The following is a 25,486-nucleotide window of genomic DNA, read 5'->3' on the forward strand; positions in this document are numbered from 1 at the left end:
AGTTGGGTTGTAATATTACTAGTGCTATAGTAAATTAATTGCTTAAAAGTTTTAAAAGGATTTTTTTAAATAAAAGTTATTATTATATAATATTTAAGTTTATATTAGGTTTAATACTAAGATATAGGGTAAGTAATCTTTAAGTAATAAACTTAAGTTAAGTTTATATTAGCAGAGAAATAAGTTTAAATTTTAAAAGCAGGTGTAATTATATAACTTTAATTTTAAATACAAGGTAATTAATCTAGTTATTATATTAATATTATAATAATAACTAATTATTTAAGTTATTTAAAAAGTGTATTTAATAAGGTTTTATATAAAGAATTTATAATATATAATTATAATTTTAGTTAGTAATTATAAAAATAATTACTAAGTTAGTAATCACAAGCGCTGTAGTAATCACCAGTAGCGCAGTGATTATTTTTTCCTTATTAGTCAGGGCGGATTATAGTATATCCTTTCCAGGGCCTTAATGCAGGCGGCCAAGTGCCGTTAGGTCGTAACAGTTTGTTTATTGCTAAACTAAAAGGTATGCATTGGAAGAAATTTTAGATACTTACGATTATTATTATTATTATTAGCTTTATATCTTTTTCTATTTCTATCTTGATATTTGATTAACATTGGTGTTTATTTACCAACATCTGTTGAACCTTGAGAAGCTTTATAATACATAAGGCAAATCTCTGGCCTTGCCGTTCTTGTCACAAGGTGCAAATTGCCACCAATCAGAGTTCTTTCCAAAATACAGAAATTTTAGAATAAAGAAAACAACAAATGGAACCGGCGGCCAGCTGCCAATTTGCTCAAAGTCAACCTCATGATTATGAACTACAAAGGGTAGCTCCACAACCTATAAATAAAGAATCTTGTTGTCAGCATCGATTCTTTTGTAATTTTGAAAAATATTGCTTCGTTTTCTAATAACGAAAGGAGTACGAGGGGAAATCGATGATGAAGAGTTAACTTACCATGCCGTCAGCCGTCTGTGTCTTCTTCACCACCTTTGCAATTGTATCTTTTGTCCATTTGGCCCAATCGGTCTTTTCTTTATACTTGTCAAAGCCTTTGAGAGTCAAAATCTCATCTGTCAAATGCTGCCTTAGAAGAGGCATAAATGAATCAATGATATTTTTGAGCTTTGTCCCATCATATTTCTCATTGCCGGTTTCCGCATTCTTCAAATAAGCGACGTATTCGTTTACACCCTCTTCAAAAGCATGATGTTGCTCGATGTTGACATCCATGATACCTTTTTCACCAGTGATTTCTTCAATCTCAGGAAAAATCCACTTCTCCTCGGTCGTATGGTGCGTGTGAAGAATTTGGCCCCAGACGCTTGCATATTTGATGAATGCCGGAACACTAGCTGGTGAACGTTCCACATTGATGCACTGGAGGTAGACGCTGTTTATGCCTCTTATTAAGCAATTATGGACGGTAACCATTTCCAATCCCATGGCATGGTATGGTTCAACCTTCTCCCCCGGCTAGATACTAGAATGAGCCTTGCGTCAATCCGACAGTGCATATGCGATTTACTTAGGCTTACCTTGTAGCCGAGAAGCGAAATCGAAATCAGCTCAAAAGGTCCGTCGGCCCAAGGCCGGTTTGTGCCACTCTCTGCGCTAGCCATTGTACTGAGCAGCAGGACCTTAATTCTTTATTATTCTGTCTTTCAAGCAAATAAGGGAAGATCAGCGAGCCAAGCTATGCTAAATAAAGTTTATTACAAGAAAGGCTGCCTGAGAACAGAGAGTCGCAAATTTTTACTTTAAATAATTTGGCAGTATCTTAGTGTAGAAATACCATGATTATGATTTGTTGTGCTATTTTGTTACTGCTGACGCTATCACTATACGCCGAATCCTCTCTGACATGAAAATGCAGCTAAGCAGTAATAAACTGCGACTAAAATCTTACACGTAGCGAACACTGTTTGTGTGAAGCTAGTTAATCTAAATAGAGAGGGATCTATCCGATACCCAAGCAGGCATATTCTGTATCCGAAAAAGTGGAATTTATGTTGCTTGGTAGAGGGAGGTTAGTACAAGCAACACACACACACGCACACACACACACACACACACACACACACACACACACAAATCACATCAAGTTCCTTAAAGTATATATACATAACTAATCCTGACCTCCAATATATTGCACATAGGTAGGTACCTAGATGCCATTAATCCCAACTATTAACCCAGCTTAGCCACATATCTTAACCATTAACCCTAACTTACTCACTAACTTTAACTAATGGATATCAATGGCTACAGCCTAGGTCAGGTACATTGATATGGATTTGTAAATTAGCAGATATGCGCTGTAATTTAGTGGGTGTACGCTGTAATTTGGTGCTTGAATATTATAGCGCCTTAAGTTACAGTACTTCGTCTTACAAGCCCCGCTACGTTGGACATAGAATACCTCAGCGGGTCGGATACCAGATAGACCCTTGGTCCCTATAAATATTGGAAGAATCGTTCGGGAATTCGCCAATGGTTTAGAGATCGCAGGGTTTAAAAGAGCATCCGTGACATGACCTGATTCTCCAGAGATGGAGTAGTCGTCACATACAGGTGGGTATCCCATCACAGCACTCCATCAGCGGATATTGAATTGTCGCTTGGAATTTGAAGAATATCTCCTACCCAAATGTCAAATATTGATATATTTTTAAGCCTACCAGCTCGCATTGCATTGCCTGTCTGATTATCTGTCCAGAGATACTTAAATGGAGTTCACTAGCTACATGGACGAAATAGTGGCTAAGATTGTGAGTAATGCGAGGTTGATATACTATGTTGATGTTACGTGCACGTCTTTCCCTTGCGATAGTCATTGATGGTCTTTCCTGTCTAGTACGTTGCGGCGATATTCAGGTGAATGTTTTGATAGTGCTTTGTTGCGTTTGAAGCGGACCAGAAGAAATAATACTCCGTACAGTCGACAGAGATAGCGACCACACGATGAGGGGGCTAGAATGAGAGGCTGTGGATGAGAAAGAACTATGTATTTAATGCGTACAGACTCCGTTAGTAGGGAAATCATGCGAGCCTTAATTCTTACAACTGGATAAGATTCGACAGCCACCAAGAGCAATCCTCTAAAGCCGGCTAGTACGAAAACCGAGCCACGTGTCAAAATAAAGCATCCATCGCTTTTACCCGCCGCGGGAGAGAGTTGATCAAATGCCAAGTCAAGGCAATGACTAAGCCAGCAGCTTCTAAGAAAAACATGGGCAAAACAAACGAATCTTGTTTCTAGGCTTAAATAGGCACAAGTCGTATCCTTTTTTTTTTTTTTTTTTTTTTTTTTTTTTCATGGCCATCCTTTGGAGGAGCTGTCTACCAATTCTCCTCATTTCAGCGGGCGCCACGGTCTAATGAGCATCGTATCTGATGTCTTGGCCAGCTGAACTTACCGCTGACTAATGACAGCTACAATGTTGTTACAAGGCGTTTATAAGCCTACAAAAATAGTCAGTCACCTTCAGAAGTTGTTTATTGACACTCACAGTAAAATTGCAAAAGTTGTACGAAAATTACGAATGTGCTTCGCGACTTACAAGTCTTTACACATGATTTGATCAACGAAACGTGCCATAAGTTTTAAGAATGTCTGGCTGGGGCGATTATTCTATTAATATTCTATAGGCTACGGAGTACAGCAATTGGCTATTGGACGCTTACTATAAATGTATTACCTAAGGACTTGGCGCTCAGAGAGTTTCACATACACCTTTGGTCGTCTGTGAAGAGCAGCATGATGCTATCGATGATTGTGTCCAGACTAGCCTGTCTTTTATCAAACGGCCCAATCTTTCCGGCGAAATGAGACAATGGGTTCGAGACCTAGACCAGCACGGAGATACGGCCCAGTACAATGTCAAACTTACTATTGCTATCGTTAGCCCACAGCGAATGAAATAGAGCAGTTGTGCTTCGATCCAAAAAGATTGGCTACCGTTTAGGGAACACCATGTAAGCTGAAAAGATGGCCTAGGTTCATCGACAAGGATAGACGACCATAGAAAACTCACAGCCGAACAAGCACTGTTTACATTTAAAACTGGGAGATGCATTCTAGGGAGTACCGGCCCACTTCGAGTAGCAAAAACGATTATATGAAATAATTGCTCCTGGGCTAACGACAAAGTATAGAGAATATCAAATTTTGATCTAAAACTATCGGTGAAACCATTTTGCATTTTGAGGTCTTTTCCTTAACAGCTGTTAATACGGAAAGAAAGTGTCACGAGCAGGGTTGATAGTAATTGAGACAAAGTTTGAGAAAAAATTATAATAGCAGTTATAGCTATCCTTCCAGAGCAAGCCATCGAGCAAAATTGACTCCATGCGTGTGTATGCTGACTCTTCCCGAATGGAGTCTTACTTCATTATCGTTATTGCCCTCTTAGATTTTCGACGAATAGACCGCATCGCCAATCATTGTCAAATATTCACACATCAATCATTTCATTGCGACTCTACAAATCCCTCAAAAAGAAGGCTGTGCAAAGGACTACCAAGCCTACCCTTGTCAATACCACACTTTGATGGACTCGAACCGCTGCATGGTGACAAGTTTGAGGCTGTGCAATTCTAGGCCGATTCCAGCCAATTATATCATGTACAGAAGCGCTTACGCTGCCATTCTAGCTTTTCTAGTTTTTAAACAACATAAATCTGTTCTATATTACTTATGATTCGATTAAAAATACATTGGCGCCTAGGCTTTGTAGCAAAGGATGACTCCTTGATAATGGAGGCAAGTAGTATAAAGCCTGTACCGCCATAATAGGTTTGACAGGCAATAGCCTTGACATTAAAAGCCAGAAAAATTCCATTTAATCTGATCCAATATCACAAAATATTCGTCTGTATCTGCTAGTAAGATATACAAAGAGCAAAGATTTTTATTTTAAATCATCAATCCTATATCCACCGCCATGGGTCTCGCCAAAGTAGCTATCAAATTTATCGCCATCCCTATTATCATTCTGGTCTTTATCGCGTTTATCATCATCTTCATCCGGTCTAAAAGGCAGCAAAAGAAACTTGCCAAACAGGCTGAATCCGAAACACTTCCACAATTCAACTGCGGACTGGTGCAACCACCTGCGTATGGATTACCAGCAAAACCTGCTCCTGCTATTGTGCAACAGACCTACACCGGAAGCCATTATCAAACATGAAACATTCAAATGAGGAAAAGGAAAACACTTATGCTTTGAGTAGGGGGCGATGAGACGAGAGATGTAATGGAAATGAGAGGTTCTCGAAGTCAGGACTGCACATACGAGGCTACAAATAGCAGAATTTCAATCTGAGTTGTTCATTTTTTTAATCCTAAGCACGAACCACTTTGTTCTTCATCCCACTTTGTCCAGTAGTCTTGAATTGGCTTGCATGGAAGAGTAACCCTTGGATGAATGTGACGCCAAATTCGGCTGTCAAGATGACTGTTCCCCAGAGTGGTGTCGCACCAGTGAGGTAGAGAAAAAGGGAACATAAAAGAAGAGTACCGCTAATTTTAAAGATGCTACCTAAAACGTGTAGAGTATTTCCATCACATAAATGTACTTTCCAAAATTCGTAATTTGTTCAAACTCTGTGGTCCAAATATCGTGACCCAAGCTGCTGGGAACCACGGCTTTGGCGAGAGGATTGTATTCGGCACTCTACTAAAAAGGGTAGCAAGTGTAAACCAGTCATCATACCGAGACCAAGTTTAGCCCAAATCTTGTAAACGAAACGGACAATGATGAAAACAGTGGATAATATGTCAAAAATGTTGGAAATGGTGATGTATTCTTGGCCTCTGTTACGAACAGGTATGTCACTGCTCGTGTTAGTGGTGTTCTTTGTAGCTTCAAAAAATCAGTATATCGTAAAAGAGAGGAATACGTCGATAATTACGAAGTGAATCCTTGGTAGAGCAATTCCTAGTGACGCAGATTGCCACATCGTTCTGCAGTTTTTTTATTGGTACATACACAAGTAATGTTCGTGGGAAGGCAAGCTGAGTCTGCGACAATTGGATCAAGGTATTATAGCTGGAAGATATGACAACGTAATTCCAAAGGATCACCCCATAGCCGGTTCTCTTGTCGTACATACCGTACACTTCGACAAGTTTGTTAGAACAGTCGCCCCAGAAGTATTTTGACCGAAACTGGCCGGAAAAACCATCAAGCTACTACAAAGAATAGCCAAGGAGACATGATATTCATCGTGAAGTAACTATAGATATCAGGTTCTCAGGCCATGGGTACAGCTATTTCCATCGCCAAAAAAAAAAAAAAAAAAAAAAAAAGGCAAAGAGTGGCGCCAGGTGAAACTATGCCCTTCCGCACTATTTTATGTTACGTGTTAACTATCAAAGGTTGGTTAAATATGCCAGTGGGATGATGGGGACCTTTGTCCAGGAGCAAAACTACGATATCCGCCAAGATACTAAGTGCCCGCATAGATGTATTACGGAATAGACAATTTATTTGTAGATTTATAGAGAATGGCCTACATATTGGCATAGATAGGCCCCAGAAGCTTTAGAGGTTTACGCTAGCTGTACATTTGTTGTCCAATAGACCAGCATAGCGTGTCCGTGGGAATTGTTCAGCACTTGTGGAAATAAGCCGAGTTAGCGCTAACCAATCTATCGCGTGGCCGGCGTCCCTAAAAGTGGTAAGCAAAGCGATTTAAATCGAGCACTAGTAAAAGTTCGCCTAATTTGCGCCAGACGCACTTTTGGAATCTTCAACTGAGTATTTGGAATTAAGAGGCTAGTATGGATAGAAATTGCTTCGTTTGCCAGGGCCATACAGAATGCTGATGATTATCTTATCTCATCCTTAATTTCCATGTTCATCTGAGAATTTGTAGTGGTATTCTACTTAGTCCCCAGCTAATCTAAGTAATTGATGCGGGTAGAAATCGACATCATTTCCACATCTCTAATGACCAGGCATTGCTGATTGGCTGGCTTGATGATATGTCATTGTTACTCTCTGTATCAAGGTTTCGTTTTAAAGCAATTGCTGCCCTATTATGTGATAACTTATTAAAGTATTTATTGAGGAATTTCATGGCACCAAATCATAGCAAGTCAGTAGCAAATACGCATGCATTTAGTTAGTATAGCTGCGAGCAGTGCTAATATCACCAAGCTCCGAAAGTTGACTGAGGTTAAACCTGCTCCCAGGCTCTTTTGGTGAATTGGCATTGGGGCGATCCTGACTCAGATAAATAGAGGCCGCTTCCATTCATTTCCTACGCTATATCATTTTCTAATTGTATATTAACAGGGCGCTACGACGTACCTTTACATTCAGTCAGATCCACTAGAATGGCATGTTTCCCTCGCTACTTATCCAATGAGCGTTCCATGGGAGCCCCTGAATGTCACTGTGGCTTGACTATCTATAGTAGTCCGTAGTGGGTCTCGATGCCTTCACAGGTCTATTGGGATTTAAGCAATATCGCTACAAGTGTGATCGACGCAACGTCGTAATGATGCCATACATTGTCAAATAGCAGTTGTCCTAGTGTGCGTTTGTCTTCAGCTGTATTATAGGATCTAAGGACTGATACAATGGCATGGAGCAAGCTTAGGGTGTACTTTGTAAGGAATTCCCAGCCGTGAACACTGGACACCATCGCTTACAATAAACCATTGGTCAATATAAAGGCAAAATATCAAGTCTGAGATATACAGAAAATGTATAATCAGATACCAAATAATGATATCACTGGATTATGAAATAATGCCTGTCGGGCATTAGACAAGAATTAGCCGGACTCTTATGCTTGCAACAACAAGCCTGCAAGATAGGCAAAACAGGATTAATAAGTTAATGAAACTCGTTATCAAAGGCTTTATTATTCTACCTTGGGATATATTACCGAGTATGTATTTCAAAGGCCATAGATCTATTTTCTTGGTTATCTATGATTATATATTGTTGCATTATGCTAAATCACTGGGAATACTAAATTATAGTGCCGAATAGTCTATAGTTTATTATAGTGGATGAGCGCTAAAATACAGAGGATAAGCGCTATATTATAGCAGTTAAGCGCTATATTATAGAGGATCCACGCTATCTAATATTACATAGAGGTACAGTGTGCGGACAAAAGTCTGCAACCACTTAAGACACGGTCGCGTAGCCCCACAACGCGATCCCGACCACCCCAATCTTCAACTTTACACAATTCCATTAAAAGATATCAGAAAATAGAACTTTTAGTACCGTTATATCTGGAAACCGTTAAAAAAATCATAAATTCCCTGAGACAGCGAGAGCAGCAATGCTTGCAATGCTAAAAGCCGGGAAGTCTGCGCATGCCATCGCGCGCAAGTTTTCATCTATACATTTAACTATTCTTGTAATAAAACAGGTAAAATATGTAATAAATAATAGCTAAAAGCTCTTATAATAACTAGTTAAAAAAAGCTAAGTCTTATTAAAGTTTATTATATTATTTATATAATTAAAAAAATTATTTAATTAATTAAAATATTTTAATTAATAAAGCTAGTAATTATATATTTTATAAAATTATTAAATATATTATTTATATTATTTTTTTATATAAATAAAAAGCTTTTAAGTATTTAAAAATAATAAAAATTATAATAACTTATAAGCTTTATTTTATATTAAATTAGCTATTAAAAGTTAATAAATTAATAAAAATATAACTAATTAAAATTAGTAATAAATTTTAATTAATATTTAATTAAATAATATTTTTAAATAAACTTATTATAATAAATACATTAAGTAATTTTAATATTTTTTTTTAATAGTTTTATAAGAAATATAAATAATACTTTATAAATTTAATAAATTATATTAAATTTATAATTTTTTTAATATTTTAGGTAATAATTTAAAATAATAAAAAAATTTATTAATAATAATATAATATAATTTAAAAAATAAAAATAATAATTATACTTTATAAAGCTATTAAAAAGTAATTAAAAAAAGCTTTTTACTTTTATTTAATAAAATATAAGAGTTATAGTAAAATAACTATATTTTATATAACTTTAAAGTAACCTAAAGTTAGTTACTTTACCATGCAATCTCATGCATTAACTAGCTACTTTACTCCCCTAATCTTAACCTTATTAAGCACGCCTAGGCTCTATTAAAAAGAAAAATACATTCTCTATTCCCAGATCTTTATAATATAAAAAATAACAAGGCAGATTAGGCAAGATTTAAAGCTTATGCAAAGGCAGCGTAAGATGCAATACCCTAAGAGCAAATTCGAGGCCTACTAGAATCACTCCCTCGCCGCTTATGCGCTGTTATTTGCACAAGGAGTTAGTATATAAAATATTAAATGCTAGATTTAGGGCTATTAAAATATTCTATTTTTATTTTATTTGAATTATTTTTCATAGAGAAAATGAAGGTTGAAGTTGCTGGTCAAAATCTCGGGTGTGGGGCAAATTGGGGGTGGTCGCAGACTTTTGTCCGAACACTGTATTAGTTACTACATACATAAACATCCGTTGAATTACCAAAATTCAACACTCAGAGGTGTTGGGCATACTTTTTATGACAGTGTTTTATAACTAACTCTTCTAGTTAAATACATTGGTAAATTCTTTAGCCCTTTGACCAAGATTATCACCCCTCTACGTCGAAACTCGGCATCCTCCAAAGTGATTTGTCCTATTTGGTTAATATCATCTGTTCATTTGAATTAACATGGATTGACATACAAAATAACCCTGTTGGCGCAGAATCTGCTCTTCATCTTCTTCAGTAAACCCATTATCCTTGATCCATCTGTTCATCATGTCGCTACCAAAGTTTGGGGGCGCCATTCCCTGCACTCTCCAGTTATCACGCGGGGTTTCGTAGATGTTCGACTCCCAGGCGATACCCTTAGGCTTTAAAACTGGTCGGACTACATCGTCCAATGCTTTTAAGAAACTTTCACCTTCCCTTTTGTTCCTGATGTTGGCGGCGGCGTGATAGATAGTGATGGTAGTGAACAAGTGAGAGGGCACACCGCCGGACCATATATTATTAGCCTCTAGTTCGAAGAAGTGCACGTGGGCTAGGAAAGATGGCAGTCCAAAGGTTGTGTAAATATTGCTCATGCCTTGAGCGAGCTTCTTCTTATCATCCAGGGTCAATGCACCCTTGGTGTAATTAAAAACCCATTTAGGCATGGCGTACGACCAATATATCGATCCTAGTATAACTAAGAGTTAGAGAATGAAATTGTAATAATGAATGATAGGTATGCGTTAAAACTACTTTCAGATCCATCTTATTTATATTGTTGTCGAATAGACCCGAACCAGAGAGTATTTCTGGATATTGGTGGAGTTCATACCGAGGTTCATCTACTCCTTCATGGATATTTGACCTTGATTAATGATAAATCCAATCGCATAACGATCCGATGCTATATTTTTGCGTTAGTTTCGAAGAATAAGTGCGTGAAGCATAACCATACGGCAAGTGGGGCAAATCTTCTATGATTACACTAACAAAGCCGTGGCGGGGGCTCCTTTTAGGAAACATAGCGGATATCGGTATTATCAAATATTCTTTCCCTTTTCTAATCTCTTCACAGTTAGCTCTGAGAAAGCATTAGTTTATACCTTGATGCCGAGAAGAAGATTCACCTCTCTCACTGGGTTTATCCCTCAGATGGTGGGAGTGATCATGGCCTGGCGAACTCCTATGATCCTACGATTTTGGCCTCATTTGTATCGCATCTACACAATACTGGATCCATATATTTACAAAATTAACAAAGATCTGTGCGTTAAACAAGACTTCCTTCTATGGCAGCCGTAACTAGAAAATGGCGGAGTTGTTGGCACCTGACGGTATTGACCTGATGACAATCAGCTGCCGCAAAATATGCATTCAGTATAAACAATGGTGCTCTCTAGCTGTAATCATGTATTTGTCTTCAAAGACTACGGCATAATGATTCGAATACTGGCTTGTACAATGAAATGGTTAGGAGTAGCGGGTGCGGATGTGAATGAGCGCCTTTCCAAATACAAACAGCAGCAGATTGAACATCCAATTTAGCCATATGACGACATCGTATGAGCAATACTGACCCCGCTCGCTACCTTATTACATCATCCTGGGTGTATCCAGATATCGAGAGGAATATGCTTACTGGATTGCAGCAGAGTTTCCCGAGCCGAGGCTGCATTTGTGTCACCTCCACTTCATCACTCGGCAAGATGGGGGCGACCTTACAGTTGGGAGCTAAGAGTGCAGCAGCTCAGCGGCAGGGAAAATGTTGAGAACGTTTGATCTCATACTTTTATTGTCGCAAATTACTACTATGTTATTATCTTGTAGATTGAATACTAATCACCAACAACACTGGAAGCCGCGGCTTGGTATGCTACGGAGACATATTTTGTTACAACTATATTCCTATATGCAGCTTACATACATGGCAGAAAACAAGCTTATATATCCTCGAGAATATATGACTTTGTCTTTTTCCATTCAATTAATAAGTTATAGAATGCCTCTTTCACTTCCTATCTTCAACTAATAAGTTTTTACATTACTAACGACGCAATGGCCGGACTTCGAACCGCTGTATACATTGCACCTCCTATCCCCGTAATCAGGCCACCCTCTGTTACAACTATTGGAAGCTGGTCTCCCATCTCTTGTACTCTTATCTATTCAGCAAATGAAGCAGTCCTCGTTGATACTCCAATCACGAAAGATCAGACCAAGGGACTTATTGAATGGATTGAAAGGATTGCACCTAATCGGAGACTTTCTTATATATATATTACTCATGGCCATGGGGATCATTTCTTTGGCATGCCACTGCTTCTAGATCGTTTTCCTGAAGCAGTCCCGCTGGCTACTCTTGGAACAGTCAAGCACATGGAACAGCAGATCACGGAGCCTTACTTTGCTGAGGCTTGGGAACGTAGATTTCCTGGGCAAATTGCTCGGCCCTTTAAATTAGCAATACCGCTTTCTGAAGCTTCCGGTCTCATATTCAAACTCGAAAACCGCTGGACGTTTCAAGCCATTGAATGCGGTCACTCTGACACACACGATTCCACAGTTCTTTGGGTTCCAGATCTTAAGCTCGCTGTCTGCGGAGATGTTGTCTATGGCCAAGTTCATCAAATGCTGTTTGAAGCAAATACGAAGGCTAAGCGCGAAGAATGGATTAAAGCAGTCGAGAGGGTTGAAGCTTTGAACCCATCTTATGTGGTACCAGGGCACCGGCAAGCAGAAGAGATAGATGGAGTTTGGCATCTAGCTTCTACAAAGAAATATTTACAGGACTTTGGGCATGTATTGGAAAACAACCCGAAGAACGCAGCAGAGGTTTTTGAAAAGATGATGAAATTATACCCTGATCGGTATAATCCAAATGCTCTCAGACTAAGTGCTGCAGGAGCATTTATTATTCCAAAGGAAGCTAGAATTTGAAAATTCGGTATAACTTGACTATATTTTAGAAGTTTGTTCTGCATATTTAGGGTTAGGCTATTAAAATATATGTCTCTAAATAACGATCTGATTTTATATTGGTATTCACGTTTAAAAGAGGAGAAAATAATATGAAACAGGTGAAAAGGTAAAGGTGATAATATGGTCATAAGCAGAGAGTTAATAATAATAATATCATTATTATATATTTCCTCTCAGTCTATTTGCGTGAAAATGTTGGGCGGCTTTTAACTCTTGACATGCCAATTTAATCTTGTTCATTTAGATCGTATGCACGCTCTCTAACAACAATCCAGCAACAAACTCTGACTCCACAGCAAATAAGCCCCGCTGCATCCCTAGCGTAAATAAGCCTAAGCAGGCGTGGTTCTTACCGGCTTGATTAGTTATCATCACCGACCTTTGTTTGGAACGCAATATTAGCCTATAACTCAAACGTGGAGTTGTTTATAATCGTCGTTGTTACACATACCACTTAAAAAAAAAAAAAGACCACCTCGGCTGATGATTGATCAAACTTTGTACAAAGCCTCGGTATGTGCGCCGTCGAACGCAAAGTTTTATCTGCTCCATGCACTGATTCTGGAGGAATGTATATATATACTCCGCTCATCTCTTGGACAGTATCTCCTGGCTAGTAAGAATATTGTACTCTTTGTCTTTGTAGTTGCATTATAAGAAAGCATTTAAGACTTAAAGAACATGAAAATGGGTGGCGATGACGGCAACTCGATCCCCTCAACCTACGTGAATTCTGCTCAGAGTCATGTACACATTTCAAATTATCCCGGTTCTAGTCCCGGAGTTACGCCGATTCAGATCGCATCGCTCAATCGACCGAAGCAGTTGAATGCAATGACTACAGATATGATTAACGACCTTATTGTATTTTTCAGATACGTTAATGTTGATGATCGTGTCAAAGCTATAATTTTAACTGGCACTGGTGACGTATTTTGTGCGGGCATCGATCTCAATATAGACACTAGCCAAACAAAGAACTTACAGCCAGTGAGTGAGATACGGGATCCAGGAGGCACTTTGGCACTGGCCATGTTTAACTGCAGTAAGCCAATTATTGTGGCGTACAATGGAATGTCTACAGGAATTGGTATGACATCTACGTTGGCAGCGACTATTCGGTACGTCCATATCGCCCTGGACTAAGCGATTACGTCTTAGTAGCTGATCTCACTCTTCATTATAGAATTGCGCCACGGAATACGGAATTTGGCTTTCCTTTTTCAAGAATCGGTATTACGATGGAGTCATGTAGTTCGTTCTTCCTACCACGAATGGTAGGGTATAGTAACGCAACATATCTTCTGGCCACTGGAAAAAGGTTTCTTGCGAGTTCTCCAATTCTAAATGGTATCTTTGCGGAACTTTGTGCCGAGCCTAAGGATGTCCTACCCCGCGCCATTGAGTTGGCGGAGGACATCGTTCGCAATGTCAGCTTGGTGGCCCTTCACTTGAATCGACAACTTATTTGGAGGAATCCAGGTACCATTGAACGTGCTCACTTGGTGGACAGCCCTCTGCTTTTTGATACATTTGGTGGGAGGTCTGTTTTCCAATGTCCATCTATTCCAAGCGCATTGAATAATAGCTAATGCATTTCACAGAGATCATCTTGAATTTAAGAAAGCATTCTTCAATAAAAGAAGCCCGCAGTACTCAGATACTATTTGGAAGAACCCCCCTCGGTTATATCCATGGTGGGATGAATTATCAGTGCACACACAGGCAATAAAGAAACAAATCCCAGATAGCAAAATTTAATTTAAAAAGAAAATCTTTGCTACACTTATATAACTTGTTTTGATATTAATAAATTGTGTTATTATAAGTAAATATTGTATCATAGTTAAGAATCCTATCTTCATAGCTCTTCTTTTTTTAAGTATCGTTATGGTATCCTGATCTATGTCCCATTGTTACCCGACCCATTAGTGGATTTATGGGTCTAGCCGAGGCGATTTATGATTAGTGAGCTTCCCGGTCCAGTTTTTTGCCCCCTCGTAAAACCCCCGCTATAGGTTGCCTGATTCACTCTTCGGAGGATTCAACTTTGATAGCATTTAATTCCAACAACTTCTGTAAAAAAAGGATAGAAGCTCTAGTATGAATCAAGATTTCTTTTTGCCGTGGGATGTTAGCCAACATAGCCATCCATCTTCGAATGGCGCGCCGTCTAGCCTTGAAGCACTTCTCTCTGCTTCCAGATATATATCCCCTGATGACTTAGGCTCACCTTCGTACATGGCGTGGGACAAAGAGAGCCAATCTCAACTCATCGGTGGCTTTATTCTGAACGATGTGACCTGCGAAGAGCCTCATGTTTCACCAACACCCACGCGAACTGTTCCTAATTCGACCTTACTCTCCAGGCTGCAGTGTCAGAGAGATCCATCCCCTCTCAAAGGGAGGGCACGAAGTTTTGGCAAGAGACTAGGGAGACCACTCCAAAGTACAGATTCCATTGTGAACAATGACCCCAAAGAGGTGGGTTGCACTTGGGCTCTTCGGCCTGCCGATAGACACTGACAACATACTAAGCGGCGACGGAGGCAAGTTCGACTAGCGCAGCGAGCTTATCGACTCCGAGGTGCAGCCAACGTGGAAAGCTTGAAAGACCATGTTATCAAGCTGGAGACTGCAATGCAAGGCATGAGTGAGGCAATAGTCTCCTTCAGTGATAGCCTCGTTCATTCAGGGGTTCTCAGCACACATGAGAATTTAACTAAACAGCTGCTTCAGGTGTTGCAAACATGTGTAGCTTCAACAGACAATGCAGACTGCTGTGATAGCCGAGAGATAATTAACTTAATTCAGCAGAAACGGGTTTTACATCAGACTCCTCCACAACTGCTATCGGATCCTCCGCGAGTATTAAATTCCATCATTAACTTGCCTCTTTCTGGAGAGCCCACCCCACTGAGACACTATGGGCTCTTTTATCCGCAGTGCTCAAACAGTCTATCTGCATTTAATTTATCTAGCAATGAGCGTATAGATATTGTTAAATTTACAGAGCAAGTGCGGTTAGCTTGTGTTTATAACATGCTCCTAATATTTACAAATCCATCGATACCTCTAAATTTACTGAGAGGGCCATGCCCTTTTCTTCTTTCTTTACCGAATAGAGAAAGTATAATCTCATATTTCAAATCGGCATTTGAATCACGAATACACCTGAACCAGCCAGAAACGCTTTTTGAACTACCATTTTTCCAGTTAGGTGGTGCTGGAACTCACTACCCACACAATCTAAGGCAAAGTCTCACTTTGAGAAGGAGGGGTTTACAGTCAAAACAACAGCCCACAGTTGAGACTCCTTTATCCCTTTTATCTCCTGAGATGCATCAGAGGCTGAGTGGGAAATGGTTTGATATCCAAGATTTGTTGGGATTCTTACAGGAGAGAGACGTTCGTCTATTCGTATTACGGCCAGAAGATGCGGAGCTGAAGTCTGCTTCTCTTGGTATTAATGCAATATCTCTCTTAGGTGGTAGGTTATGACTTCTTTTATATTGGCACAATTCTAACGGGCCTAGAATTGGTAAGCCAAGCAATTTGCCTTGGTAGGAGCCCCGGATTTTACCATGGCAATATAGAGAAGGCTTTGGATATCGCAACTTGGAAGTAAAATATAAAAATAAAATATATTATCATTAGTTAGTTATTATGAAGTCCTTTTTTACTCTAAGAATAATAAGCGTATTGGTTATATTTAATACAGTCTGATTTGAACTTGCAATACTATGCTCACTATGTAGCCCTTCCTCAATTTAAGTATTACTTTCGACTTTCAAGATAAGCTCTAGTGAGTAATAGAAGAGCTCTTTGTTAAAGTTAAATATTTACATTCGATCGCCATGAGCTCTCGGGCTACTTCTATATGCATGCAAATATATTTATAGCATAACGTGCTGCGACCAAAGTTGTATCTGGTGGACACCTGCCTCGTGCTCTAGAGGCCATGTCACGATAGACAACTCTCCTGCTCATGATTAGGATCTGAAGCTTTGTCGAGAAGGGGTTGAGTCATGCCCACGCTCGCTATCTTGATAGCCACAAACCAGGATGGAGCGTCCAGGCAATATAGCTTGGAAATGTTAGGATCTGCCTCATTTCGAGCAGGATCCTAGCTGTCTCGAGGCGATTCGACTCTGTTGCAACAACAAGACAAGAGAAGTACATCTATAATTTGGACTCTCCTTTATGCCTTAATTTGGATCGGTTCTACATTCCAAAATCGTCTTTGCCATGACCCAGCAAGAATCGAGACATGCGAAATCGAGCTGCCTTTCTGGGTCTTGACTTTTCAAATACAAATCATCTTTGCTTTCATAGAGCTGACGCCATGAAAATTATCACTACAAGCAGCCGTCTGTATCGCCTTGTACCTATGTGTCCATTTTCTTCATACGGAGATTAGCCCCATGTTCTATCAGTTCGTCTAATATTCCAGCATGGCATTTCCGCGCTTAGTACAATATTACTAAACCCTGATATACCTTTTTAGGTTCTGCTTTGTAATTACAGGGCCTCGTATAATATCGAATTGATAAGAATAAGCTTAGTCTATAAGTCTAAGATTTTTTTTTTTCTGAAGTCTGTATTTGGGGATTTTATTTCTGAGGTAAGATGCTTTTTCTGTGGGGCTTAATAGGGAAGATGTTAAAAGTGGTTAATGGCATTGCACTATTTTATTATTACCTAGATACAGTGAGAGGCAAAAAGTCTTAACACCCGGCCAGGTCGCGCCTAATTACTAATATTCAAGCCTAGCTTAATTAGGTATCTAATGCAGCGCCGCTTTATTAACGCCAATTCAATTAGTTATTATAGCGCATTACACGCTATATTATAGCAGTATGATCGCTAAAATATAGCGAACTAGGCGTGCATAACAAACGCCGCATTTTTTATGTATAGTGGTTAAAAATATTCCCTATAATATAGTTCATCAGTCGCTAAATTATAGCGATTGATTCACTAAAGTATAGTGGAATGGGCGCTATAATATAGCGCTTAGAATTTTGATAAAATAGCGTGAGAGGATTACCCTAATCTGGTTAGTCATATTTTACGTTGCCCTGGCAGGGTGTTAAGACTTTTTGCCTCCCACTGTATTTTAAGGCGCTGGTGTTTAGTCTGTCTTGTTTTAGTAAGCTGTTTTTTTAGTTTAACAAATTTAGTCCCAGGCATTTCTTGCTAGTCTCAAAGGTTTTCAAGTTAGGTTGAATATTAGCAGAGTTATAAATTTATTACTAAACTAGTTACTATTAGTGAATTTCTTGGCAATCAAATTAATTTGTTATTTGGAATTGGTTTTTGTGTTTTTAGTGCCTTGAAGAGAACTAATTTTATCATTGTAACAGTTTCCATCACGTCAATGGTACCTAACTAATTTAGTTTCTTCAGTGCCTTAAAGAAAACGAAATGGGAAGAAATTCATTTCATTACTAAGATTAAGAAACTTTAAGTAGTTTCTTTACTAGGTTAAAGAAAACAAAACTAACAAAACTGGTTGATAGTAACTAAAAACTAAAACTACGACTGCTTTTACAACTCTGCGCCTAAGTGGTTATAAGTTAGTTGGAAGTTGGATAATTTAAGAAGACAGATTGACATAGCGTCCGGAGTTCCTAGTTAGAGAATCCATGAGGGCAGAGAGGACATGATGGTTTTTAAGTGATTCTGTGATTTCATTACACGTGGTATTAATATTCTTATCATGCTGTATTCGTATATCTCGGTGTAAGATGTAGTCGTTGCATCTGGTCAAAGTTCAAAGAATAAATAACCCATATCTTGAATCTTGTCAAAACATAAATGGGGATGGGCTCTTTAGAGCCGCCAGTCTAAAATTAAAGAACTTCGAGTGAATTAAAAGCTGGAAAGCACTAGGTGAAAAGCGTATCAGCCACTGGTTTTACTCAGCTCTTATGCGTGGCTTATGCCTGTTAATCATTAGTCGGCTTACCAAGAATTAGGAATATCGAACTCCTTGAGGCCATAAGATGCAGAACTTGTACTATGTATTCTTGGTATAAATGCAAGTAGAATTTCCAAATCTATCTGCGGCAGGCTTTTACTTATCATGTACAATCAAAGTCTATCAGTCACAGCTATACAATTCAAGAAAATTACCATCATGAGCAGTCAACAACCAACGCTCGATGGCCTTGCTGCGCGGGCATACGAGCTTGCAAAGGCGATTACCACCTACATGGACGCAAACAATCTTGTGGCTCCCTCTTTTGCAGCTGATAGTTCAAACTATTCACCCGCCCCCGAGATCCAAGGGCCACGTCTGGAGTTGTTGACAGTGGCTGCGGATCTCTATCAGCTTGCATTGGGTGCCCATGATTTTGTCTTCCTGCAGCCACCATATGTAATTCAGCCCCCTTTCCCTCCCTCCCAGCTGGATTTTCAACATTAGGTGGACAGATGATAATTCCAATAATACTTGTACTGAAATTGGTTGGTTTAACAGGTGAATATGGATATTATGAGTCTCGATGTTCTCAACCAATTCAACTTTTTCTCTGCCGTTCCCCTTACTGGCTCGGCCAGCTACGCAGAGATTTCGAAAGCCACCAAATTACCCGAGTCTGTTGTTCGTCGTATCCTAAATTGGACTATGATACAGCATATATTCTCAGAGAACGCTGATGGGCGTGTTATCCACACCGCTATCACCGCTGCTATTCTACAAAGCCCCAACCGCCAGAGTTGGCTCGCCCACTGGTTCCAGGAATTTTCCAAGGGAAGTGTACATCAAGCAGAGTCCCTGAGGCGTTTTACCGTGGGTCATGACGAGCTGAGCGAAGAGGTCTTGGAATCCGCCTTCGCTATTGCTGACGTAGGCGGAGTAGGCCATCCTACCAGCTTCTGGGAATATCTGGATGGTGAGGTAGCAGGAAAGCCGAGAGATTTTCGGAGCAAACGGTTCGCAGAGGCTATGCAAGTAGTGAGCATGGCTTTCTCGGCCAACGTATCTGATTTGCTTAAGGCTTGTTATCCCTGGGAAGAGCTTGGTGAGGCCACGGTTGTCGATGTGAGTGCAAGAAAGAGAACGGGCTTCATTTCATCTCAAAGGAGTATGGCAGCTGATTATTGTTTAGGTTGGCGGCTCTTCTGGCCAGGATGCCATTATTCTGGCCCGACTTTACCCTAAACTTAACATTGTGGTTCAAGATTTGGGTGCGGTCGAGTTAACCTTCACCAATAACATACCAGAGGATGTTAAACCACGAATTCGATATGAAGTGCACGATTTCTTCAAACCACAAACTACAAGTGCCGATATCTATTTCCTCAAGATGATTCTCCACGACTGGCCAGATAAATACGGTGCTAAGATTCTAGCAGGACTGGCTGCTGCTCTCAGGGATAACCCCAAAGCACGTATTATTATCTGCGATGTTGTCCAACACGTTCCAACGAGCCGTGGTGACATAGTTGCCCCTATTCCCACTGCCATTAGAAAGACCCAATCTGTTATGGACCTAGCTATGCTGGGATATTTTAACGCCAAAGAGCGTTCTATAGACGGTTGGAATCATGTAATTAGCCAGGCGAGTGAACAACTTGAACTGAAGAGAGTTACAGCGGTGCCCGGAGCTGTATACAGTATTTTGGAAATCGGCCTATGCTAGGACGTGAATTCCTATGAGGATCAGATTCTTTTTTTCAAAGAACATATTCATTAGAGTTACATTTTTACCATATATTCTATTGGACCATTTATCTGCTACAAGTACTTGGCACTATTTATACAGAGAAAAAGTATTATAAGAATGAATTAATGGTGCCAACGGGAAAAAAAAATATTCAATAACAGGCTTTGTGGAGCAGATTCCCTGGAATAGTTTATAACCTCTTTTGGACTTTATTTAAACAGTTCTAAAGTGCGAAAGAAATCGATACACTAATAGCATGGTGGGCTAGATAAGGAGTAGTGTAAACATAGGGCTTGCTAAAATTATCAATTTGACAAATCGTTTTGATTGCATAACCTGTAATATGGTAAGAAGGCTTTTCAACAATAAGCTACAATTTGGAAGAAACTGTAAGGAACACCGCGGGAGACGCTTTAAAAATGAAAGATCATCTGGTTTTAATCTCACCACGGATGGGAAGAAGATATGCACTCCCCGTCCAATGCTATAGGTGAATAGGCTAGCACAGTTGCGAAGGTACGCGAAGTGTTCCGTAAAAACTGCCCTAGCTATAAATACACTAGGGCAGCAGTATGGTGTATGCACCAAGGCATCTCTATTTGTCGACACTCTACAGCGTTGTAGATGGGTGATATAACAGAGTTTGAGCATACTTAAAACCCCCTTAGGCTATTCATATGACTAAAAGTTCGTCTGGTCATTTATCTATCTAAATTCTACAAATAAAAAGCTGAGAATGATTCATAAACACTTCTTCCAATGGCTGAATTAGACTACATTTGACACACCATCCCGCTATAGAGAGTCCTGCTATCATGTATGCATGATTCGGGGTTAGAATAGCTGAATAAGGGCCCTATTCGCTTCCTTGGGTTTCTTGGAAACTCCGGATTAGCCTTATCACCATCTGGTGCTTATACTGATCAAGAATAATCGTTTTGATGTTTCCTCTGGCACACCTTGTCAACCGAGAACCAGGACCGCTGTTGAAAGTATTAACACCATAATGCGGGGTCCATATCCAATGTTCGATTTCTCCCAAGTGTGCCGAGGCTTACTTATGCACACCGCTTTGTTCCCTGTATTCTCTTTGTTGCGATGTAACTTGAGCGCTTAATTCACTACCAACCCCCACCTTGCAAACTCGTATAAACTTTTATCCAGTCATAACAGAATTGCTAAAATAAATGCCTCTAGTGGCAATATAGTGTATATTCAACAATTGGTGCGGCAAAAACAAATACACCCTAGAAAGGGCGAAAAGTATAAGCAGTAAAAAATAGATATATAAGAAAAGTATTGTATCAATATAGATATAGGTATTCATACCCGAAAGGCTTCATTTAGCCAGTTTTTACTAAGTTTTATTCACTATGTGGGCTTTGACTTATATCTGTATAGCTCTTACAGGTATGGCCTTTACGGCTGCAAGTTTATCTTTCCAGCAGACGCCGGTTATGGGCTGGAACTCCTATAATTTAATGGCTTGTAGCCCCAATAACGATAAACTTACTCTGATTATTAATGAACTAGCTGAGAGTGGTTTTGTAGAAGCAGGTTATGATTTTTTTCAAATTGACTGCGGTTGGGCTGCAAGAAATGGACAACGAAACGCGACAACTGGGGCGCTGAATGTTGACTTGGATGCATTTCCTCAGGGGCTTAAACCTTTAAGTGATCTTGCACGATCGAAAGGAATGAAGTGGGCTATGTACTCAGATGCTGGAGTTCGGATGTGTGATACTCAGGTACCAAGTCCGGTTCTCGGCTCTCTTGGCTATGAAGCTGTTGATGCGGAATTTTTCAAAACCCTAAATACTGAGTATCTCAAGTGTAAAGTTTATTCCTACGTCGACGTAAATTCTTTTAAACTAACTCTATCCTAGATGATAACTGCTACGCTGATGGACCTGCGGAAAATGAAAATGCTCCTAAAAGCCCAAGGACTGATTTCCCACAAAGGTTTATGAAAATGTGGGAAGAGTTGCAACTGGTAGGGATTCCTGGAATGTTAGTATGTCAATGGGGAACTCCATTTTCTGCATCTACTGGGCTTGAAGGGCCAGCTCAATGGACAATGGGCTTATCAACTTCGTTCCGACTATCGGATGATATTGCCGCAGGGTGGGACAATATTTACCGCATCTATAATCAAGCTATTTATATCGCTAGATCTGGATATATTGGCCCAGGACATGTAGCCGATGCCGACTTACTTGAAGTTGGTAACACTGGCATGACTTTTGACGAACAAGCGACCCACTTTGCGTCCTGGGCAATGCTTAAATCTTCGCTTATGATTTCAACCGATATTACTACGTTGTCAAATGACATTATTGCTATTCTCCAAAACAAGGATTTAATCGCCATTAACCAGGACTCAGCTGTCAAACCTGTGGAGCTTGTACAACGCTGGACGGGGGATCGAGATCTTTGGGTTGGCGATTTAGCGAATGGCGACCTCGCGGTTCTATCGGTAGACTTGAGCAATGTTCGCCGTACTCTAACCCTCAACCTAGCAGAGATTGGGATTGTTTCTGCTACTATCAAAAACCTCTGGACTGGTAATGATATGGATAATATGGCAACTTTTTCCATGCAGGTCAATGGGCATGGATCCCTCGCCCTTCGTCTATCAAACATCCACCGAGCCTCCGCCTCAACGATAAACTACACTTATATATCTGTTGCAACTGGTGCTATCTCCTCTGGCGCAAATATTCAGCCTTGTATAGGGTGCATTTCCTCAAGCAAAGTCGGTGATCTGGGAGGTAGCTCGAATGGTCGAGTAGTTCTCTCAAATATTAATACCTCTCAAACTACACAGAATGTGAAGTTTGATTACATTAATGCAGATGTCGGATATCTGGGTGGTGGGAATAATGAGCGTTTAGCTGCAATCAGCGTCAACAACGGCCCTCAGCAGACAGTCAGCTTCCCTTTAAGTGGCTACAACTGGGATACAGATGTTAGCAGGGGCTATAGTGTACAATTATCTGGCTTCTACACCAACAAAGAGAATAATATTAGTATCTCTGGCATAGGAAATGCATGGGCACCTGATTTTGACAGGATTGGTGTCATAGAATGAACGAGCAGGTGCTGCGAATAGTTTATGATCCCGCTGACCCAAGGTAACAATATACAGTAATATGCACTGGGCCGAATATTAGCCTAAAATAAATGCTGTAGAATTGTTTTGTCATAAGTAAAACTTTTATATAAAAAAAATGAAAAAGGCAGAGACCAGGGAACCAAGGCTTCATAAATTTATATGATAGTAGTTCATAAGAAATATACATAATATTTTAAGCAAATCTTAAAATATAAACAATAAACATATATATATAATATTAGTGATATGAGAGCAGTTCTTTATTAACTTGAAAATCTACCTTATGTAATCACCAGATAGAAAAGGCCGGGATGTCACACCAAGTCTCTTTCGTAAAGGTTAACCCAACCTTGTCTCTCGACTGATCGGGAAACAAATACGAGAAAAGTTCGAACTTTTGTAATCCAGAAATTTTATCCTTCCAAGTGCTGATTGGCTTGGAATACAACATATTAGCCAAATCTATTATATTCTACAGTTAATTGCCCTAAATATCCGCTGCCGTTAGACGAAACGGAGAAACTGTATTTGGGACTATTTATCCAGTATATTGAAAAACTTCCCAGACTCATCTAGTATTCGAAAAATCCAATTTACAATGGAACATGAGTGTAACCATTAATTTTAGCTGATTCGAGCGGTTAGACAAGTGTTCTGCCTGAACAGCAACTTATTTATTCTTTATCCATTCTACTGATGTAGAAAGTCAGGTTAGAAGACAACGTAGATAAAAGAGCTATTAAATACTGAATATAAAAAGAAAAATTGTAATAGCACTGATCAAATCAATTCAGCTTTGTGAAATTTTACAACTTCGAGTATTACGCACCGAAATAAGACATCTTTTCAAGCATCAGGAATCCCTTACCAGTTCTTCTACATCTACATTAGCAAGATTGGACTATTTTGAAACGGCATAACTATGTCTAGATTAACCACTTTCGCAGTTGCTTTTATCTTGGCATTAAGTCGCGTCGATGCCGCCATGGGCCCAGCATTCAGCACTGGGCCGGTAGCATCCAACTCCTTCATACGGGAATCAACATCCACTCTTGTTCTACCTAAGGCACCTACTGGATCGACTGGAGACCTATCATTGTGGGTTGGCATGGGTACCTCAAACGGCGACTTGATCCAATCTATTGCGGAAAACTGGCAATCTAATGGATGGAGCGTGTATGCTTACACGTTGCTAAAGACTGGGGGTATGCCTTTACAGAGATTATCTTGCCATTCTACAATTTATTAAAAACCGTTCTAGACCACTCACAGATGCCCGTATAGGGACCATCCGCCACAGCTAATCCTGCAGATAGAGTGACCATGCATTGTAAGGAGTCCACATATATTTTCCAAATAACATTACAAAGAATTAAGAGATATCATACCCAGATAAATTTAATGATACTACTGGGAATTACACCCAAACTGTTCTCCTTAATGGAAATACAGTCTCTTCCCTTTCGACCCGAGATGGGCATGCCCAAGGCTGGGGTAGCGCAGTAGAGTGCGCTGAAACAAACTGCGGCACTGTTGCATCACATTGTAAGATCATGCTCCCAATTAGTCTAATGGTCAAGACATGTCTAATTGGATTTCCTGTCATGCGATCAATTTAGCTTGGATCAATACAAAGATAATTCTCGATGTTGCAGACCCAAACTACATCAATACGCTGTATAAAGGCCCAGGGGTCACAGGCAATATGATTAGTAATGATGGAGGGAAAACCTGGATCGTAGATACCATTAACATCCCGAAATTTTCATTTTAGGTTGAACAAAAGCGTAAATTACGCTGATGAAGCTGGCGTGATTATTGGCCAGCGGCGGGGTAGGTTGGATAACTGGGGTGGTCACGATTGGGTTCGGCCTGTTAATTTATTCGCTTGCCGTAAAATATCTAGCCTATATCTAGATGTTACTAAATTGAGAACATAGGCGGTCATTAATTGGATCTATCTAGTCATGGCATTTATTATCTTGGCAATCTTGTATTAATATGCTTATGGTCTTGACTATTATAATTCGGCATTGGTGTTCAACATTTGACTTGTCTTTAGACTGAAGTGAAACTCGCGTGTTAGTATTCGTCTTAGCCGCCATTCCTTATGCATTGCAAATATATATTGTTTTTGGGACATCTATGTACGTGGCCATTATCGGG

The 25,486-nt window shown here is 39.7% G+C and overlaps 9 protein-coding genes across 9 annotated transcripts; 6 read left to right on the forward strand and 3 right to left on the reverse strand.

The window, feature by feature from the left end:
- Positions 1 to 670: 670 nt before the first annotated feature.
- On the reverse strand, positions 671 to 1,642 carry GGI43DRAFT_426546 (hemerythrin domain-containing protein; the record flags this gene model as incomplete). Its single annotated transcript, XM_083208672.1, has 3 exons — positions 671 to 859; positions 978 to 1,496; positions 1,559 to 1,642. 3 exons carry the CDS (start codon positions 1,640 to 1,642, stop codon positions 671 to 673), a joined length of 792 nt encoding a protein of 263 aa, XP_083055205.1.
- A 1,711-nt stretch (positions 1,643 to 3,353) lies between these two features.
- Positions 3,354 to 4,228, reverse strand: GGI43DRAFT_418877 (uncharacterized protein; the record flags this gene model as incomplete). Its single annotated transcript, XM_083207593.1, has 1 exon — positions 3,354 to 4,228. One exon carries the CDS (start codon positions 4,223 to 4,225, stop codon positions 3,737 to 3,739), a length of 489 nt encoding a protein of 162 aa, XP_083055206.1. The 3' UTR covers positions 3,354 to 3,736.
- A 494-nt stretch (positions 4,229 to 4,722) lies between these two features.
- Positions 4,723 to 5,364, forward strand: GGI43DRAFT_418878 (uncharacterized protein). The gene has a single exon (XM_083207594.1). The coding sequence runs from the start codon at positions 4,967 to 4,969 to the stop codon at positions 5,210 to 5,212; it is 246 nt and encodes an 81-aa protein (XP_083055207.1). The 5' UTR covers positions 4,723 to 4,966; the 3' UTR covers positions 5,213 to 5,364.
- Positions 5,365 to 9,571: 4,207 nt separating this feature from the next.
- On the reverse strand, positions 9,572 to 10,539 carry GGI43DRAFT_432351 (putative oxalocrotonate tautomerase enzyme-domain-containing protein; the record flags this gene model as incomplete). The annotated part of the gene is made up of 3 exons (XM_083209551.1): positions 10,386 to 10,539; positions 9,763 to 10,241; positions 9,572 to 9,589 (listed from the first exon to the last, which is right to left on the reverse strand). Exons 1-3 carry the CDS (start codon positions 10,393 to 10,395, stop codon positions 9,572 to 9,574), a joined length of 507 nt encoding a protein of 168 aa, XP_083055208.1. The 5' UTR covers positions 10,396 to 10,539.
- A 1,069-nt stretch (positions 10,540 to 11,608) lies between these two features.
- Positions 11,609 to 12,547, forward strand: GGI43DRAFT_432356 (beta-lactamase-like protein; the record flags this gene model as incomplete). The annotated part of the gene is made up of 1 exon (XM_083209552.1): positions 11,609 to 12,547. One exon carries the CDS (start codon positions 11,609 to 11,611, stop codon positions 12,488 to 12,490), a length of 882 nt encoding a protein of 293 aa, XP_083055209.1. The 3' UTR covers positions 12,491 to 12,547.
- Positions 12,548 to 12,704: 157 nt separating this feature from the next.
- On the forward strand, positions 12,705 to 14,321 carry GGI43DRAFT_418880 (ClpP/crotonase-like domain-containing protein). The gene is made up of 4 exons (XM_083207595.1): positions 12,705 to 12,909; positions 12,982 to 13,653; positions 13,719 to 14,075; positions 14,137 to 14,321. Exons 2-4 carry the CDS (start codon positions 13,214 to 13,216, stop codon positions 14,291 to 14,293), a joined length of 954 nt encoding a protein of 317 aa, XP_083055210.1. The 5' UTR covers positions 12,705 to 12,909; positions 12,982 to 13,213; the 3' UTR covers positions 14,294 to 14,321.
- A 233-nt stretch (positions 14,322 to 14,554) lies between these two features.
- GGI43DRAFT_418882 (bZIP transcription factor) lies at positions 14,555 to 16,248 on the forward strand. Its single transcript, XM_083207596.1, has 3 exons — positions 14,555 to 15,016; positions 15,071 to 16,022; positions 16,069 to 16,248. The coding sequence occupies exons 1-3, from the start codon at positions 14,636 to 14,638 to the stop codon at positions 16,158 to 16,160; spliced, it is 1,425 nt and encodes a 474-aa protein (XP_083055211.1). The 5' UTR covers positions 14,555 to 14,635; the 3' UTR covers positions 16,161 to 16,248.
- Positions 16,249 to 18,674: 2,426 nt separating this feature from the next.
- On the forward strand, positions 18,675 to 20,181 carry GGI43DRAFT_426550 (S-adenosyl-L-methionine-dependent methyltransferase; the record flags this gene model as incomplete). The annotated part of the gene is made up of 3 exons (XM_083208673.1): positions 18,675 to 18,914; positions 19,017 to 19,580; positions 19,648 to 20,181. 3 exons carry the CDS (start codon positions 18,675 to 18,677, stop codon positions 20,179 to 20,181), a joined length of 1,338 nt encoding a protein of 445 aa, XP_083055212.1.
- A 1,397-nt stretch (positions 20,182 to 21,578) lies between these two features.
- GGI43DRAFT_426551 (alpha-galactosidase D) lies at positions 21,579 to 23,296 on the forward strand (the record flags this gene model as incomplete). Its single annotated transcript, XM_083208674.1, has 2 exons — positions 21,579 to 22,038; positions 22,092 to 23,296. The coding sequence occupies 2 exons, from the start codon at positions 21,579 to 21,581 to the stop codon at positions 23,294 to 23,296; spliced, it is 1,665 nt and encodes a 554-aa protein (XP_083055213.1).
- Positions 23,297 to 25,486: the final 2,190 nt, after the last annotated feature.

This window comes from Trichoderma evansii (genome assembly GCF_050947405.1).
Source record: "Trichoderma evansii strain SZMC 28006 chromosome Unknown GGI43scaffold_41, whole genome shotgun sequence".
Lineage (NCBI taxonomy): Eukaryota > Fungi > Ascomycota > Sordariomycetes > Hypocreales > Hypocreaceae > Trichoderma > Trichoderma evansii.

What these genes read in the sequence shown, in the direction of transcription:
- GGI43DRAFT_418878 (XM_083207594.1), top strand. Translation starts at nt 4,967, where the DNA reads ATGGGTCTCGCCAAAGTAGCTATCAAATTTATCGCCATCCCTATTATC.
- GGI43DRAFT_418880 (XM_083207595.1), top strand. Translation starts at nt 13,214, where the DNA reads ATGAAAATGGGTGGCGATGACGGCAACTCGATCCCCTCAACCTACGTG. An exon ending in ACGTTGGCAGCGACTATTCG is followed by an intron (nt 13,654 to 13,718) that starts GTACGTCCATAT and finishes TCTTCATTATAG; the next exon opens with AATTGCGCCACGGAATACGG. An exon ending in TTTGATACATTTGGTGGGAG is followed by an intron (nt 14,076 to 14,136) that starts GTCTGTTTTCCA and finishes TGCATTTCACAG; the next exon opens with AGATCATCTTGAATTTAAGA.
- GGI43DRAFT_418882 (XM_083207596.1), top strand. Translation starts at nt 14,636, where the DNA reads ATGAATCAAGATTTCTTTTTGCCGTGGGATGTTAGCCAACATAGCCAT. An exon ending in TGAACAATGACCCCAAAGAG is followed by an intron (nt 15,017 to 15,070) that starts GTGGGTTGCACT and finishes CAACATACTAAG; the next exon opens with CGGCGACGGAGGCAAGTTCG. An exon ending in TGCAATATCTCTCTTAGGTG is followed by an intron (nt 16,023 to 16,068) that starts GTAGGTTATGAC and finishes TAACGGGCCTAG; the next exon opens with AATTGGTAAGCCAAGCAATT.